Genomic DNA, 18,043 nt, shown 5'->3' on the forward strand with positions numbered 1-18,043 from the left:
ATCCTCTTTGAGCCATTACTTGTGTAAAGTATTTTCCCAAAAGACAAAGACACAGGCAGCAGGTAATACTGAACTAAATGTAAAACCTCAACCTTTTTAATTTTTACCTAAACCGTGTGCACAAAACTCTGGAGGGATCTATGCTAACGTAGAACCCAGTCAGGACGTCTGCTACTGCTGTTTGCTCTTTTTTTTTTTATGGGCGATCGTTTTCAGGCTTCAAGTAGCACCATTATACCAACATTTCACATTCTAGACATTGTTTTAGGTGTATTTGACCAAAGATTTGACTGAAAATTCACATGCAAGCTTTTTTTCAAGGCTGTGGCATTTGCCCGCAGACAATACCTTTCAGCTAGCTAAAACAGAATATTATGCTATCACCGAGCAACATGGCTAATGCCTTTCACACAGCTTTGTCTCAACTCCAAAGAGCCACAGAAGTAAAAGCTCATAATAATTGAAACAATCTTTGAAAAAATGACTTACCAAGCATGGCAAACAACTCAAATATGTAGAGCAAAATGTTCTGAAACGGCTTCACTTCAGCTTTGATTGGAGCCGTGCTGGGGGCGGAGTCTGTGAATTTACTCTGTTGGTGTCATAGCCCCTGTAGGAGTTCAGAGTTAAGAGGTCAAGAGTTAATGTTTCCATTGTAACACCTCCAGATTTGACAGAGAAACACTCATTTTTAACACTCGATTTTAACTACTATCATTTTACACCTCAGAGTTACATTAAAAGAATGTGACTCTGCTTAGAGTAAAATTAACTCTACTTTTGCAAGAAGACTATTAACACCAAAACATTTAACACTTTTGAATTTGCTGTGTGTTTTCCTCCATAAACGCTCAACCTTACAGCGGCAACGCTTTGAGAGGCGAATGGTGTCATTTATCCAGGGAGACGACTTTGAAACCGGAGCTAGTCTTGTTTAGACAGGACAAACATTGTCTAAAATAGAAAGACAATGATTATTAAAAATATTTGTTAAAAAAATGAACATCGTTATAAGGAGATAAAACTAAATTAAAGGCATCGGAAAATTATCACTATACCCATACTTATTTATCCACAGGACACACAAAATGAAAAACTAGCAAGTCCCATCAGATTACACTTGCTTTCAAGCCTGCAGCATTGCAACCATTTATACAGTGAGAAGAACTATTCATCCTTCATGATCCTACAGGACAACTGGGCTTCTTGGACTGTACCGGCTCATCCATTTCTGAATCTTTCATCTTTCCGCTATTTGTTTTTTTTCCATCACTATGCCACCTCTCTATTTTCCTCATGTGCTCACAAAAGCTTTGCAGCTAGTAAATGTTTACCACTCTGCTGCCAGAGCTACAAATCCCAAAGAGACACAAGCAAGCTCCCTGTTAACTCTATTTACATAGAAAGCATTTATCTGATGTCCGTTTATGAAAGCTATATAGAAAACAGACAGCATGATTTATCTCTCACTTGCTATGTTTTCTTGTTAATTTTGCTTCATCCCCTTTCTCTTTATCCCCAGATCATCTATTGTCTGAAACTTTCTCTGGCCAGGACTCTCCAGACGTCAGTCACTTGCATAACAACAATCTGCCACCACAGAGCCGTTGTTTATCCATAGCTAAACCCGCCCAGTCCAGCCAGTCTAATCCCAGCACTAACCCACAGTCTCAATCTCAAGTCAACACTCTCCAGGCTCAAGCATCACTTGGCCCCTCCAAACGGCGACTCTCTGCCGAACGCAGTCTTTCCATAGAGGACCCACCTGCTGCCAGGGGTTCACAGGGGCCTGTTGCTGTGAAGCCAGCCAGGGTGTACACAATCACCAGGGAAGGCGGGATGACCCTCGGGGGCCGTGGCAGTGAGGAGAGCCTGGAGTTGGAGGTGCTGAAGGGCTCCCGGGAGCAGCCTCTCTCACAGAGCACTTCTGCTGCCAGTCATGGCCTATCCTGCACCAGCCAACCAACCGCCTCAGCTGCCCGTGGCAGCCATCACCGTAGCAGCCATCACCGCAGTAACCAACATCATGCCCAGCAGCATCACGGAGGCCCAACGTCATCATCGCAGCCGCTGCAGAGCTCAGGTAGCGCTGGCAACATTCGTGATTGGGGAATGAGGAGAGGTGGGTCGCGGGATGACTACACCCCAGACTGCGTTGCCTGCATTCGGGCTCCATGCCAAAGTCAGCGCTCCCTGGACCTAGATACCTCACCCCGAGATGGAGGGAAGCAACGCAAAAAACTGGAGAGAATGTACAGCGAGGACAGAGCATCTACAGATGACAGGGGTATAAAACTAAATGTGAAGGTTTAAACGAATAAACAAACTGAGCCTAAATTTAAACACGTTCTCACCATGTTTTTATTCACCTCCACTGCTATTTGTAAGGCCTGTGTTTGAATGTAATGCTCACTGACACACACCTTCCTTTTCTTATTTGTGTTTGCAGAGGACAATCCTAACAGCTGGTTCCCCAAAGAGAATATGTTCAGCTTTCAGACAGCCACCACCACCATGCAGGCGTGAGTATGGCATGGAAATCCACCTTCACTCCCACTCTGTGCATCACAGCATCTCGCTGCCATGTTGGCAGGATACGGCCCCAGTCTTTTCCTTCCAAGAGACAAATGTAACATTCTAATACAAAGTCTTAATGAGCTTTCACACCTTTATGCTCGTTGGTTTTATTAATATAGGAAGCCACTTTGACATTTTTTTTAGAAATAAGCAGTTGCCCATAGAAAAACTGGATGTTTTAGATCTGTACTGGTAGAAGCACAGTTTAGTAATTTTAACAACATGGTCCAACAAGTGTCCCAGTAAACAATGATACCAGCTGAATGGAACGCACCTGTTTCCAGTGTTGTGCATAGTACTTGTTCCTCTAAATTGAGCAGCCAAGAGTCTTTGAAATCAACACATTTAGAAAGCTGGAAATGTGTTGGTCTAGATCGTGTACGTGCCTTAACCAAGACACACATACACGCAGACACACAACTCCGTTCCAGTCTTGCTGACAGGTTAATTATCACCTATCACCCTGACCTTATAATTATGACTCTCAAACAGACAAAGCGCACCCACCATGATCTTTTTTTCCCTTCTTCTCTCCCACACTCCCTCTTTGCTATCCATATGTCTCACCTTCCTTTCCCCATCTGTTTCCGACTGCCTGTGTCCGTATTAGAGTCAAACTGATATATGGGTCTGACTCTCGCTTTTGATTTAAATGGCAGGCTGAATGATGGATATATCACAGTTTAATTGACTACACATTATTGACTACACATTAAACTAAGTGTTTGGTTATAGCCAGTCCTTGAGAACCAACTGGTGAGATATTTTGGTACACTTTAGATGTACATACATGTACATATTTCATCAGTCATCATCTCCTCTTCCTCACTTCTTTCAATGTGCATGTCATATTTGAATCCCAGTCCCTGCTCACTTATTTATAGGTAGGATTCTTCCATTTTGTCTCTCCTGAAAATGAGAACTGGAACATAAATCTCACTCCAAAATTTGGGTATGTGGAGTATTTGGCTGGCCCTATTGCTAACTTCTCTTTCATTTTTGTCTCCTCTTCTTCCTCTCCACACTGTGTGGCGGCCTTCCAAACCACGACTGTAGAATATCGTGAGTAAATCTTTCAAACGCCCCCACTGTTCTTCCTTGTTGCTTTTTCTTTTTTTCTTGCTATGCCAGTTAGGTAACTCGCATTGAACTCTGTTCCTCATGTGGCTTTGTGCTAGTCAGTCTACTGTGTCCTTATTCCCCCAACCTCGATGTCTGCTGGATGGGATGTCAATATGTGGATGTAAGATTAAAGGCAAGGAAGGTTTGGTAGGAATGAAAAGTAGGTCATGCCAAGCATTATTTAAATAGCAACAATTCTTTGTTGAAATGAACTCCTTTGATATATTTCTGATAAAGACAGTGTAGCAGTGGTGACTTGACTACCAAAGTTACGTCTGAAAACTAAAACCATGAACTCAAAGCTGTTTTCTTGTGCATAAGTCTATAGATAAATCTTAGTAATGCTGTTTAACCCTCTGAGGTCTGAGTCGTACAGCAACCCTAAAAGGTCAAATGCATAGCAACTTAAGAAAACAATGGCAAATAGAAAAAAGCTGAATAAAACACATAAGAAAAAGGAAAAACACAACATAAGCTCACAAAAAAATAGCTCACAAAACACAGCGGAGGCTTTTTTGGGGAGACAATACTATAGAAAACTTGCAGAGATAAGTTAGCTATAGCTAACTAGCTATAAGCAGTGAACAGCTAATAGCAGACGTGTTTTTACAGTGTTTTATAAATCATGTGATTAAATCACACGTCACCTGCCTCTTTTGTCCCTCACAACACCAATGAAACCTTTGTTTCATCCTTGTAATGTCTCAGTGCAGTCCTTTGCACATTTTGCTTCCTGTCCCTTCCATAGCTATACTGTCACATTCATATCTCCACGAAAACACTTTGGTTGTTTTATAAGATTTTATTTTTTTTTACTCTATGAAACTACACCTGCCTCCTGCTAAAAGATAGTGTAAACTGTATTTTAGCAGGCTGTCAGCTTTTAAATATTGTGATGATGGTTTCAGAGTAAGAACCAGATTATAATGTGTGGTTTCAAAGAGGTTAAGGTGAGAACAGTTCGGTGACCCAGCTTGAGGCTTCAAAAATGGGAATTCAAAAACAAGAAGGGTTGGTGGCAACATCCAGCTAGTCTAAGAGTGGGCATTTGATTTTCCCAAGGGGTCACAATTAGGATCTACTTGTAACATCTACTATTACCATTAGTGGTTTATAAAGGGATAACATTTCCAATAAAATTACTATTGAGCAGAATTGGACTGAATATATCCGTAGCAGTCCCAGTTTCTCATTTCTCTTTGGGAAAATTATTTTCCTGGCCCCAGCAATCTATGGTCACATCACTATGTTCTGCAAAAACAGTTGTCTAGTCAGTATCTAACACCATTACTTACATACAGGGGATGTGACTGTGAATCACTTATCTTTAAAGGAATTTAAAGGAATTTAATAAAGGGACATGAGCGTTTTCATACATTATGTGTTTGAACAAGCAGTAATCTAAACTGCAATGTGACCAATCAACGACCAGGTGATAATTTTAGTCTTTTTTTTTAATAAGGTTGATCACACATGTGATATCCATTCTTGCTGGTGTCAAAAGTAGACTGTATGGCTTTACTGTAAAGAAAGATAAACAAGAGTCTCTAAGGCTTTTTGGTTGCTAATGATTCCATCTATTAAGGTAAACTGGGAACTCCTATTAAACTTAGATTACTGGACTTGGTTGATCAAATTCTGGAAACAACATTTTTCCCAAGTTTCTTGGTAAACTTTTAAGGTGACCATGCATCATGTGAGACATGATGAAATTCTAGATCATACACTTTTTCAAATATTTGCTAACTCTCATTTGCAACTACCAATCTAGCTGTCAGCAGACATAAAGCCGCCCCCAGTACTGCTTAAGTTTCAATACTTTAATATCTTCAGATCTTTAGTATTATAACTTATCTTCTCATATTTAACTCTCTAAGGTCTAAGTCACCATCATCAGCAAATAACCCAAACCTTAACTCAGAATATGTAGGTCACTTTTGCTTTTAGTGTTTTCACCTTTGATGGCTTAGACTTCACAGGCTTAAGCTTATGTAAACCACTGTTTGAAACTATAAAACCGCATGTGCCTACTGCCAAAGACAGTGAAAAATCTGTTTTTCTTCTTCTCTCTCTGCTGGCTGCTTGATAAATTTGGCAGAAAATTTAAAGGATTGCTTTATCGCACAATAGAGGAAGTAGGCTGTCAGCTTTTAAATATACTTGTGATAGCAGATGGTGGAAGGAGGGACAGGCTGAAGGAAACATCTCTTCCAACCTGTTTGTTTTTGCAGTGAGAAGGAACAAAACGTGAGTGAATTCACGAGGGGAAAAAATTCTGCAATAGCAATGCAGAGAGCTTTTGGATAATAATCAGACTCCAGTGAATTCAGCCTCATGTTTTGTCATCCCAGGGCTCATCAGCTGCCTGCCTGTCTGTCTGTCCGTTGGTGAAAACCAGACCGTAGGACCGGACTTTGTTTTTGACATACGCTGTCACAGATGATTCTCATTATGTCTGACGCCCTGTCAGAACCATTACTGTCCCTACTGGGAAAGGCACCTCGGTGTAGGCATACTGTTACACACTTGGCAGAATGGTTAATAATGTGTTGCAAAAATTGTGGTGCAGAAATATTTCTCAGTACATCAAAATGTGAAACAGAGGATGTCACATCTCAGCACTGGTCTGATAATCCATTTCTGAAGTTTAACTGGGTTCTCTTTCAACCTCCTACAAGTAAGGGAACACAATGAGTTTCTGTGCTATCAGGAAATAGCTAGTCTTTCCTAGAGGCTTTTCATAAAGATGAGATAAATTGGTCAGAAGACAGCCAGGGCAACAAGTTCTAAAAGTCTTGACCTTTTGAGACCTACACAAAATAATACGACCCCACCAACCAAGAAAAAAACCAATACATCCCATAATGGCTGTTGAAGCTGCACAAAAAAGAATTTAACATTCATATTTAAATGAATATAAAGTCGTCTTTTGTTCCCTCAGTGTCTTTTCCTACATTGTGGTTGTAGTTTGTGAGTGTGTGTGCGTGAGTGTACATGCAATTATCCTCAATGTCCTCTGCCTTTGGTGGATTAGATGTCCCTGTGCTGCTAACTTTAACTACTCACCAAAGCTAACTAAACTCTCACTAACCCTACTGGACTTCAAACCTCTCACCTTTGACACCTTTAGTGTCTTCCCATACCACCCTAACTAAACTTTATGCCCGAACCCAACTAGACCCTATGGGCTTTTTAGTTTCCTTTTGTTACTGTGTGGCATTTTAGTTAGTTTTGTTTATAACAAACATCAACTTAAAAGCTGCATTAATTTCTAAGCTCACCAGATATAGCAAGTAATAGTAGAGCTTTTTAGCCCTTGGGTCAGATTGGGTTCAGACAAAAAAATCCTTGGTTGCTGTCAGGCGAAGCTAAAACGAAAACCTATATTTCCAAACAAAACAACTTAATGCTTTGACGTCCCGGCAGGGCTTTCCGAGGCATTGCTGAGAGAAAGAGACGGAAAAGAGAGCAGGAGGCAGCCACCATGATGGAGAGGTACCGTGCCCTGTCCTGTCCTGTGTGGTGCTGTTATAGTTACCCTATTACCCAACAAAGAAAACAACTTCTTGAACAGAAATGCCTTTTATCCAATTTTAAAATAATTTTTTTCGTAGTCTTTTCAACCTCGTTTCTATTTATATTTCAAGTGTTGTAGACCAGGGGCCGGCAACCCTGGGCACTCATGCTGGCACGCGAAGGGTTAACTGATGGCACAACATGCACAGAGAAGGTGCATTAAAAACTAAATATCTATTACCAGTGCATATCACAAATTAGCTTGCATAGACACATCAGTTGCGCCATTTCTTAATCATTGCATCTTAGCTAACAACCCCACCCACCGAGTTCAACTTGTAATTGGCTAAAAATCACTTAGCCTACCGGCGAGAGGGATGTTGCTAACTAATCAGTCCTGTGAAATATGGCCTTGAAGCAAGCGAAAAAAAGATAATTTTATGATCTTGTATTCGCCAAATCGTCTTTTAAGACGGGGGTTTTGTTCAACAGAAAGATAGTGCTGTATGTGCTCTTTTCCTTGAGAGTGTTATTTGCCAAGTATGATCTCCAGATAAGAGAACTGGCAAAATACAAAGCAGGGGGGGATCACATTAACATGTATATCCCTGTAATAACAAGCATGTCTTATTGGCCCAGTTTATTTTTTCTTATCATTGTTATGAGGAGAGCATAAATAGCATTTGCATTTTCTGTTGTATAGTTTCTTTGCTGTTCTTGTTATGGATAAAAAGTGTTTTTTGAGTAACTGTTGCTATGCAGAGTTATTAAATTTATCGTTAATACAATGGTTATTATGGCACATTGACTTCACTGGACATGACCTGAACTATGGTGCATGCATTCTGTGATAGCAGAACTTCATTGAGAAGTTTTTGGTATGACCACACAATTTTCATTTACCAGCTGTCCTAATTGCACAACTTGTAAGTCCATTCACTTCCTCACGATGAAATGAACATTTTTCTTTTGTTTTTCAACAAACTGGAGGACAACTACTCTCTATTGCACAGTCACATTTACCAAGGAACATGATCAGACTTCTATGGCGTGACCTAAAAAAACTCTGAAAAAAGTTCAGAGTTGCAAGAGAAGATGACCTTGATGTGAGGTCAGCCACGTAAAAAGAAAATTAAAATATCTCCTAGTAATGATGAACATCTAATCATGCTTTCTGTATTAATGTTCCTGTTACTCTAATCTAGACCATCTGAATCTTGATAGGGTGATGTTTCACCATAGACTATGTCTAACCAGCGCACAGTAAACCCAGCACTCAAGTGTTTTTCCTGTTACCATATTCTGCTCTGACTGTTTGCTGGTGAACATTCACTTTGTGTATTTTGACTCTCTGCATGAGGAACTCACCGTGCCTTCCAATCCCTACCTACGGGGCAATCACATGGCTCGTAAAAGCATTCTCCGGCGCACATGTGTGTGTGTGTGTGTGTGTGTGTGTGTGTGTGTGTGTGTGTGTGTGTGTGTCGTGAATCGTGGAGGCTGTGGGTGGCAGGTTTAATAAATGTTCCTCACTGAACACTGAAGTGTAAAAACGGGTCTGTCAATATACTGCTGCAGCTCTGCACTCTGTGGCTGGCAGTCAAAGCCAATGAATTGATCAATATTTGGCAACGGGCCTCACATCCACCAAGGCTGAGACATTCCATATGCTGTATGAGCTTGTGTGTGTGTGTGTGTGTGTGTGTGTGTGTGTGTGTGTGTGTGTGTGTGCGTGCGTGCATACCGAGCTGTGTCACATAGAGTGCAATGCTTTTAATAGAAAGGTACATCTCAGTTAGTTTCAAAAATTAAATTATTCATGGTTTAATGAGGATAATTTTGCAAAGTGTTTTGTAAGGTCACAGAAGGAAAGCGAAGGTTAGGGGCGATTTATTTGCAGAAATATGAATTCACACATACATATACTGGCAGGAATTTGACTTTATTATCTTGGTGTGCAGGTGGTAGATTTAAAAAGCTAGTTGTCACACAGTATGAAAATACAACTCTGACTGACGGATGGGTCCCCCTCTACTCTGAGTCATCTCTCTATTTTAGGCGCTGCCTTCACCATTCCTGCAATCAACACTGACATGTCAGGGGTGTTTTTGGATTGCCTCCAACTGTGCTCTGGATTCAAATATCTTTAAATGGTGCATGTAGGGATGTGAGCTTTGCATTTTGCTTTTGCACGTTTCTTTTTGCTATTTAGCCATGATGAAACTAGAAAATTATGTTGGTAGTTTTTTGCTATGTTACCCCTGCATCAGATTGATGACCTGTCCGGGGTGCACCCAGTGTTGTGCAGTGCCACCAAAAACAGATACTATATGGGGCAGACAACCTTTAATAGAGGTGGGGCTTATTATAAATAATTAGCTATAGGGTTGCGACCCATTCTCATCAGTTTCCGTGAACCTTATCACAGTACCATGTGCCTCAACTACATAGAGCAGAAGAGTCCACACACTGATTTACCCGTTCATCCTATTTTTGATGTGATTTTTTCAGAAAGCTAGATAGGCAACCTTAGCTACCCAACAGCGAGGAAGACAAAATAGACACACAAAACAAAATAGAATCTATGGCTTAACCTCTAGGAAGTAGAAGCAAACCAATGCCACAAACAAAACCACAAAGTTATCCTTTGAGAATATGGTTAAGGTTAGGCAACAGCCTAAACTTAACCATATTCTCAAAAGATAACTTTGTGGTTTTGTAAGCATAAAGGCCTTTAAACACTGAGCACATTGCAGAAAATTAAAAAGATTCACAATAATTAAGACATGATTGAAAAATTTATTCTCACAAAATGCACAAAAAATAAATAAATAAATAAATAAATAAATAAATAAATAAATAAATAAATAAATAAATATATATATATATATATATATATATATATATATATATATATATATATACACACACACACACACAAATACTGGTGGCCACCAATGCTCACCCTCAACCTGGTATAAATATGAAAATCCTAAGTGACTTCCTTCTTGAGTTATGCCATTCATAAGATTTTCACAAAACTTGACCTCTAAGCTTGATCTTGAGGTGGAGGTGACTGTGATTTGAACTCCTCCAAGATTTTTAGTAGATGCACTTATGGTGTCAGTTTGAACCCTCTATGTCACATTGTTGGAGTCAAAAATGGAGTCAACATCAAGTGATTATGAGAATGTTGTAATGTTTCTAAACAAGTGAAGGAAGAAACAGAGATTCTGGGTTCATTCAGTTCTCACGAGAACAAAGCAGCAGGGAGAATTTCATGGAATCCGGAAAACTTTTGTACATATTTCAGGATGTCAGTGGGACAGTTTGATCCCATCTGATTTTCATTGAATTTATCTAAATTTTTTATTTATTTTCATAAAAAAGACTTTTATATACCTTTATACTATACTTAGCATGCATGTGTTAGGACTATAGGAGGAAGTCAGAGTAACCAGAGGGAATCCACATAAGCACGAAGAAGAATAGACATGAGTCTAAGCCCCAAGAAGCTCAGCTGCATATCTGCAGTGGATAAGACGTGCAAAAACAATACAATCTATATTGTACTAAAATTAAGCAGACTTGCAAAAGTCTGCTTCATTTTAATAAAATAACTTTTCTTTACCATTTTATCATGTATCCAAAGAAAACTGTGATGATTTTTCTAAACTGTGAAAAATAAACAACAAACTGCAGACTTTGTTTACTGTTTTGAGCTTTTGAGTTCGGACATCTGCCATGAACTGGAATGGTTCACCTCAAACACCAGCTCACTGTCAGTGAAGTATGTAGTACTTGGAAAAGTGCTTGTGTGAACGAGACCGTCCTGTTGCACTTACTCCCATCCTGATGAAGTGCTTCGAACGACTAGTCATGCAACACATCAAGTCTGTCCTGCCCCCCTCCCTGGATCCCTTCCAGTTTGCCTATCGGCCCAACCGCTCAACCGATGATGCCATCTCCACTGCACTCCACTCGGCACTCACACACCTGGACAAAAATGACTCATATGTTCGAATGCTGTTCATAGATTTCAGTTCAGCATTCAACACCATAATCCCCCAACAGCTCATTCAAAAACTGGTCCAGCTGGGGCTCAACACCTCACTGTGCAACTGGCTGTTGGATTTCCTCACCGGAAGACCTCAAGCAGTACGGGTTGGCAGTAATACATCCAGCACCATCATTTTAAACACGGGGGCCCCGCAGGGATGTGTGCTGAGCCCCCTCCTCTTCACTCTGCTGACCCATGACTGCACTCCATCATACAGCTCCAACCTCTTCATCAAGTTTGCGGACGACACAACGGTGGTGGGTCTCATTAGCAACAGGGATGAGACCGACTACAGAAGTGAGGTGAGACGCCTGGCCACGTGGTGTGCTGACAACAATCTCTCTCTGAATGTGGAGAAGACGAAGGAGATTGTTGTGGACTTCAGGAGAATGCACACCCAACATGCTCCTCTGACCATTGACGGAGCGTCTGTGGAGAGAGTGAGCAGCACCAAGTTCTTGGGTGTGCACATCACAGAGGATCTCTCCTGGACGTACAACACCACAGCACTGGCCAAGAAATCACAGCAGCGTCTCTTCTTTCTCCGCAAACTAAGAAGAGCAGGAGCACCAGCCCCCATCATGTACACTTTCTACAGAGGCACCATCGAGAGCATCCTGTCGAGCTGCATCACTGTGTGGTTTGGAGCCTGCAATGCGTCCTGTCATAGAACCCTCCAACGCATAGTGAGAGCTGCAGAGAGGATCATTGGTGTCTCTCTCCCCTCCCTCCAGGACATTTACAGCACCCGTCTCACTAAAAAAGCCCTTTGCATAGCGGCTGATCCCACACACCCAATGCAAAGCTTCTTCAAGCTGCTGCCGTCAGGGAGGAGACTGCGGAGTCTCCAGGCCAGGACCAGCAGGCTGAAGGACAGCTTCATCCATCAGGCTGTCAGGAAGCTTAACTCCCTCCCGATTCTGCCCCCTCTCCCCTCTCTCCTCCACGGTCTCACTGAACTCTGTCACACACACACAAACACACACACTCTCTGACTCACTCACTGGCCTGCACCAGTTACCAGTCACTTTGTGGAGCATTGGACTGCCATTACCTCATAAGACTTTGTTGTTACACTTTCTCTTACCGTACATTACTAAATCTCCATTTGCACTATTTGCCTATTTGCACTACTCTGCCTGGTTTACACTCAATGTCACTTACCCATTATATTGTATATTATATAGCTTTCTTGTTATATGTAAAATTGTATTTATTTAAATTTTTACTTTTTAATTATTTTACTTGCATTTTTAATCACTTTTATATTTAAATATATTTAAATGTTCATTTGCTATTTATCTAGGGATTGAGAGTAACGCAATTTCTATTCTCTGTATGTCCTGTACATGTGGCAGAATCGACAATAAAGTTGACTTTGACTTTGACTTTTGACTTTGAGACATGTTGTATAAAGCACTTTGGCTGCTCGGGTAGAGTAGAAAGGCCCTATATAAAGAGCCAATCCTTTTACGTTATAAAATATACTGTTAAAACCCTGGTCCTCTATTCCTGATTAACATCCACTTTTTTGTTGTTGGGGATTTTTTTTAAATGATTTTCTATTTGAGTGGCTAAAACAGGTGACAATTCTATGAAATGTTTTGATGTTAAGCACCCCACTTCCTAACCCTAGATGAATTTCAGTCCATATGCACAAAACACCCACTGGATATTTAGATGTGATCACTGGTAATTTATCAGTAGCCTGACCCTAATCAAGATGCCCCATCATCTTCTGCTCTGTTCTTCTCTATGTATGTTTTTAAGTTTGAAGCATTTTCTCTCTTATTTTTTTTATATTCTTAATATGCTTCGTCTTCTTCTTTTTTTCTCTAAATTGATAGAAATTTTCGCAAGCACCTTCGGATGGTGGGCAGTCGCAGGATGAAGGCCCAGAGTGAGTCTTTGCATTTGTTTCTGTTGGCATGTGTGTGCATTGTCAAAACACTACCATGCATTCATGCTCTCGAGTGTGTACCATGACATCACAGTGGATGTTCATTTGATGTTTTTCATGCTTTATGCACGTAGCATCAGTAGTGTGGACGTGTGTATATATTTTGTTAGAGTATGCTAAACATTATTCCTTAAACTGCTAGTTGATGGTAATTTTATCGCTATGCGGTGTTTAGACGGTCTTTGTATTTGTTCATTGTTGTGAGACTTGTAGCATTTGTATGATATTGATTGTGCACTATATTGAACTGAAAGGCAATTTCTGTTTAACAAGACAGAATCCCAGCTAGTTTACGTGTGGTGTTTGTTTAGCTGTGCAGTTCTGAGTATGTGCTATTTTTGAAATATCTGATATGTTTTTTTTTCTTTTTTAATGTGTAAAGTATTTCCTCTGAATATATTCACATTGTTATTTGACATTAAGGGAAAAAAGCGTCCTTGGTTTGAACTCCCACCAGGCTAATCTCAAGACTCTGATGATGAGATTTTATACATTTTTATTACAAATGGTTTAAATATTTACAAAATACAAACATAAAGCAAAACAAAACAAAATACAGCTGTAATGCTTTAATAATTTAAAGATACTTGTGTTTTGGGTATGTTCATAGAAAATCTGTGAAATAAATGCTAAAAAACATTTAATAATCATTTCGTATCTGATGAAGGTCAGTTGCACTGAAACAGCACGATTCAGTGAAATGGTGTTAAGTAAGAAAGTGTGTGGTGGAGGTTATATTTCTTTTTAACCCTTTTCTACCTTCTACACACCTATCAGGTGTGCAGAGAGTCTGAACTACTTAAAAATACTGATAAAAGAAATCAATATGTATTAAATTGTATATAACGATATCTATAAATTAAAAGTGCATTACTGCAATTTCGTTTAAACAACTTTTTTAATTTTAATGACTTTTTTATCTTGGAATCATTAAGACAACAGAAAAACTGAAAAATGATCAACCATTTGCTAATACAATGTAAACTCTTACTGTTCTGTTAATATGAAGCAACATGACCTGATATCCAACCGGGACAATGGAATTGACTGATTCACAAGCTAGGTCAATAAGACAGAGCTCTTGATTACTGGGTTTGATTATCCTTTGGAGACTGTATATATGTGTGCGTGTGAGTCATTCTCTGCCTCCCCCCAACTTCATCAGCCTTCGTCGATCGTCGAGCCAAGAGCTTCAGCCGCTCGTGGAGTGACCCCACCCCCGTCAAGCCTGAGTCACTGCATGAATCCAGAGACAGTGAGTCCATGCTCTCTTAGTTATTCACAAGCAAACACACGGTATACAATATATACCTTAGGCCTTTCTTAAACTTGGCTTCTTACACATGTATGTATAAACACCTACAGGTAAGCACACAGACAACTGCACTCAAACATAATAAGGCTGCACACACATTAAAACAAGAACAAACACTGATTGACAGGTGCCCTGTCACGCAAACATGCTGTCTCTTTTTATTTTATATTGCCATTTTTAAAGTATGCTTTATTCTGCGTACCACTACTCAACTGTTACCATCCATCCGCACAGCTCTACTCATCCTGCGGCCTGTCGTCCATCTGCCTGTTGTTTTGTGTTGTATCTGTCTGTATCTGGCTGGGCAGATAAGGAGCCTGTTATTGTGTCCTTTTGTGTCGTGTGCCGTTTGTTTTTAACTCCTCCATTTCTCCCCTCTGTGCTGGGAAAAGAAAATAACAGGTGCAGCGTTTTCAAATGGAGCACTAATCTTGTTTGTGTATTATCCTTTCATCTCGCCCTTTGTTCCCATGTGTGAACCAGGTGGCGAGCTTCAGACCTCCTCAGGGACGCTGGATGAAGGGCTGGACGAGGATGCCGACTGGGAGGAGGAGAGGGAAATGGAAAGAGTGGCCTGCGACGGAGAAGACTTTATCCCTCCCAAAATCATGGTGAAGTTCCTGGCAATTAAATTAACATATAGATTAATGAAGTTTGAATATATGTGCAATCAAAGTCTATCTGCATGCTTTTCTTCTCTCCATAGCTGATATCTTCCAAGGTCCCAAAGGCTGAATATGTTCCCAACATAATTCGTAGGGACGACCCCTCCATCATCCCCATCCTTTATGTGAGTATCTGCTAGTGAGTTTCCACTACATATAGATTTTGATTGACTGGTAGATTTTTTTATTTGGTGTTGTTTCTTGATGAGATGCCACAGGAGCTGATGGATAAGTGTTAAGATTGACTTTTTTTTAATCTTGTCCCTGGCAGGTTGTTGGGTTTTTAAAGCAAGCCAGCCAACATAAATTTGGCTGAAATACAAATGGTTGGAGCCTTTAAATAAGTGTTTAAAGTGTTCTCTGTGCAATCTGTGCTGAGAGTGGTCTGTTTAGTAAAACCATCTCATCTTTTTCGAATACGCTGCATGCAACAGTGACATCTGTTAGTACCATTAGATGAAGTCAGGTGACAACATTACTAGAATTCTGTGGGTACCTTGAAAATCTGTATTAAATTTCATACAAATCCATTTGTGGATAAAACTGACATTTTAGTCAATTTAGAAACTTTAATGACTTTTTTAAAACTTCCAGTAGCTTCTAGTTTGAAAGTTAAAAGCAAAGATCAAATGGAAGCTCAGTAAATGATTCGTTCAGTCAAGTGCTCAGAGTTCATTTTTGTTCGAGTGTAGAAAAGCACCGTCAATCATCCACTTGAAGTGACATGTCTCCTCAGCAAAATACAGACTCATCACAGCCTGGCTTTGAGGTTCTGCTAAGTGGCACCATGTTGTTTGTCTGCTCAGATGAAAATATAAAGGCACTCCTTTGCTGTGTACCAGCTGGCATTTTCCAGTAAAGAGAATTATACGACGGAAAGTGCAGCGTTCTTTCAAGTAGGGCTGCTCGATTATGGCAAAAATGATAATCACGATTATTTTCACTGAAATTGAGATCACGATTATTTGACGATATTTATTTAACCCTTTAAGACCTACTATAGAACCAAGTCCACCAGAGCTTATATTATTTTTTTACATGCTGTAGTGCCATTTGTGGGAGCATTTCAAGTTGCTATACATCAATACAACTGTTATAGCCCATATTTTAATAATATGTATGCATTAAGTGCATAGTAATTACATAAATTGCAAAAAAGTGCAATAAACTACAAAAAAAATTGAAAATCGCGTTTGTTTTGTTTACATATATTTCTACTTGGAGAAATTTAAGAGGTTTATCCCTCAAAACTTTAAATACAATAAAGTTGCAAAAAATAGTTTCCCACCACAGGAAATTTATTTTGAGTGTCTTCATAGTTTTATTTTGGAGATACAGCAATTTTTATATACTGCAGGAAAAACAAAAAACAATCCTATGATGCAAATTTGCAAAGAAAACAGCATATGCATCATTTCACTGTGGGAAGTGTTACGACCAGCTGATAGGAACGGCGAAGCGTGTTTCTGGAATATTATGTTTTTGTTCCTGCAAGCGCTTTTTATGCAATTTTTGCAAAGCTATATGTGGAAGGAAACCGTGACCGAGGACAAGCTGATGGCATCAGATGTAAGTACAACTCCTCCGGTTTCATATGCAAAACAAATTATTGTGCTAGCTTACACGGTTCAGGTTCTACAGGGATTTAACAATAGTTACGCAAAACGGAGCGTGCTGCTCTGACCGGCTTTAAAGGGTTAACAATGACTTTTAAAAAATAATATAAAATAGTGTGCAACACCACTGAAGTTTTTTTTTTTAAACTCTCTTTTCAACCAACGGCAGTCACTCTCCAAATAACTTCTGCTTAGCTTTCCGAGCTTCCCTCGGGTCCTCTTAATCAGCGGTCTCCAACCTTTTTTGCGCCACGGACCGGTTTATGCCCGACAATATTTTCACGGACCGGCCTTTAAGGTGTCGCGGATAAATGAGGGAGGGGCTAATAATCGGCTCAGTCATTTTTAATGATCGTTGAAAGCCCAGATCGTAATCGTGATTAAAATTCGATTAATTGAGCAGCCCTACTTTCAAGTACTGCCAAAATACAAATGTCTTCTTTTTTTTGGTTCTAAATGACAGTTCATTATAGAACCATGGTTTCCCGACCTTTCTAGCAACACTAAAGAGTCCATTTGGTTTTCTGTTTTCTGCTGAAACATCTCGGTGACTGCTGGTCAGGTTGCTGTGGAATTTTCCATGAAAATTTATGTTCCTATCTCGGTAAATTTCAATATGTTGGCTTTTCCTTTTTTAGCAGTATCAAGTCATTTTATTTTGTCCACTGTTCTGGTTTATTAACTTATTTATTACGTTATCCATATGCCCCAAACAACTAGAGCTAATTAGCAAATATTCATATGCTACCACACTAAAATAAGACCATGAATTCTCCTGACTAAACCATTAGATTTATTTCATTTGTTTGTTTGTTAAATTCTATTAGAGAGAGATTAGTTGAGTTTTAATTTTAAGATAGGTACTGTGTTAAATATTGATATGAGTTAGCATTTAGCCTATCCTCAAACTACATGACAGTTAACTAAAAGAAATCAAGTAAGACAGTGAGACATGCATTGCTCTTGTAGTGCAGTGTCAACCTTACAAAAATATTTCCAGTTGTATCAAAATCTTTAGGAAATTGGCTCCTCAGCTGCCTTACTCTTTGACTTCAGGAAACCCTTTTCTGATGAGTTCATGGCAGAGGTGTGGACTCGAGTCACATGACTTGGACTCGAGTCAGACTCGAGTCATTAATTTTATGACTTTAGACTTGACTTGAAAAAATGTTCTAAGACTTGTGACTTGACTTGGACTTTTACACCAATGAC

General features: G+C 39.7%; 1 protein-coding gene across 2 annotated transcripts in view; it reads left to right on the top strand.

The window, feature by feature from the left end:
• Positions 1-18,043, top strand: part of LOC146562133 (NMDA receptor synaptonuclear signaling and neuronal migration factor-like) — a 74,304-nt gene that overhangs the window by 24,477 nt on the left and 31,784 nt on the right. Inside the window, exons 3-10 of one of the 2 annotated variants that reach the window (XM_085293607.1) lie at positions 1,523-2,287; positions 2,450-2,522; positions 3,634-3,639; positions 7,126-7,194; positions 13,123-13,175; positions 14,401-14,490; positions 15,034-15,161; positions 15,257-15,340. In XM_085293607.1, coding sequence (XP_085149733.1) covers positions 1,523-2,287; positions 2,450-2,522; positions 3,634-3,639; positions 7,126-7,194; positions 13,123-13,175; positions 14,401-14,490; positions 15,034-15,161; positions 15,257-15,340 — 1,268 coding nt within the window. The remainder of the gene's footprint in view (positions 1-1,522; positions 2,288-2,449; positions 2,523-3,633; positions 3,640-7,125; positions 7,195-13,122; positions 13,176-14,400; positions 14,491-15,033; positions 15,162-15,256; positions 15,341-18,043) is intronic. The other variant, XM_085293608.1, reaches the window with a different exon arrangement.

Source organism: Mchenga conophoros, linkage group LG12 (genome assembly GCF_057382185.1).
Source record: "Mchenga conophoros isolate Kocher_MC1m ecotype Shallow Benthic linkage group LG12, M_conophoros_male_GT1.1, whole genome shotgun sequence".
In the NCBI taxonomy this organism is placed as follows: domain Eukaryota; kingdom Metazoa; phylum Chordata; class Actinopteri; order Cichliformes; family Cichlidae; genus Mchenga; species Mchenga conophoros.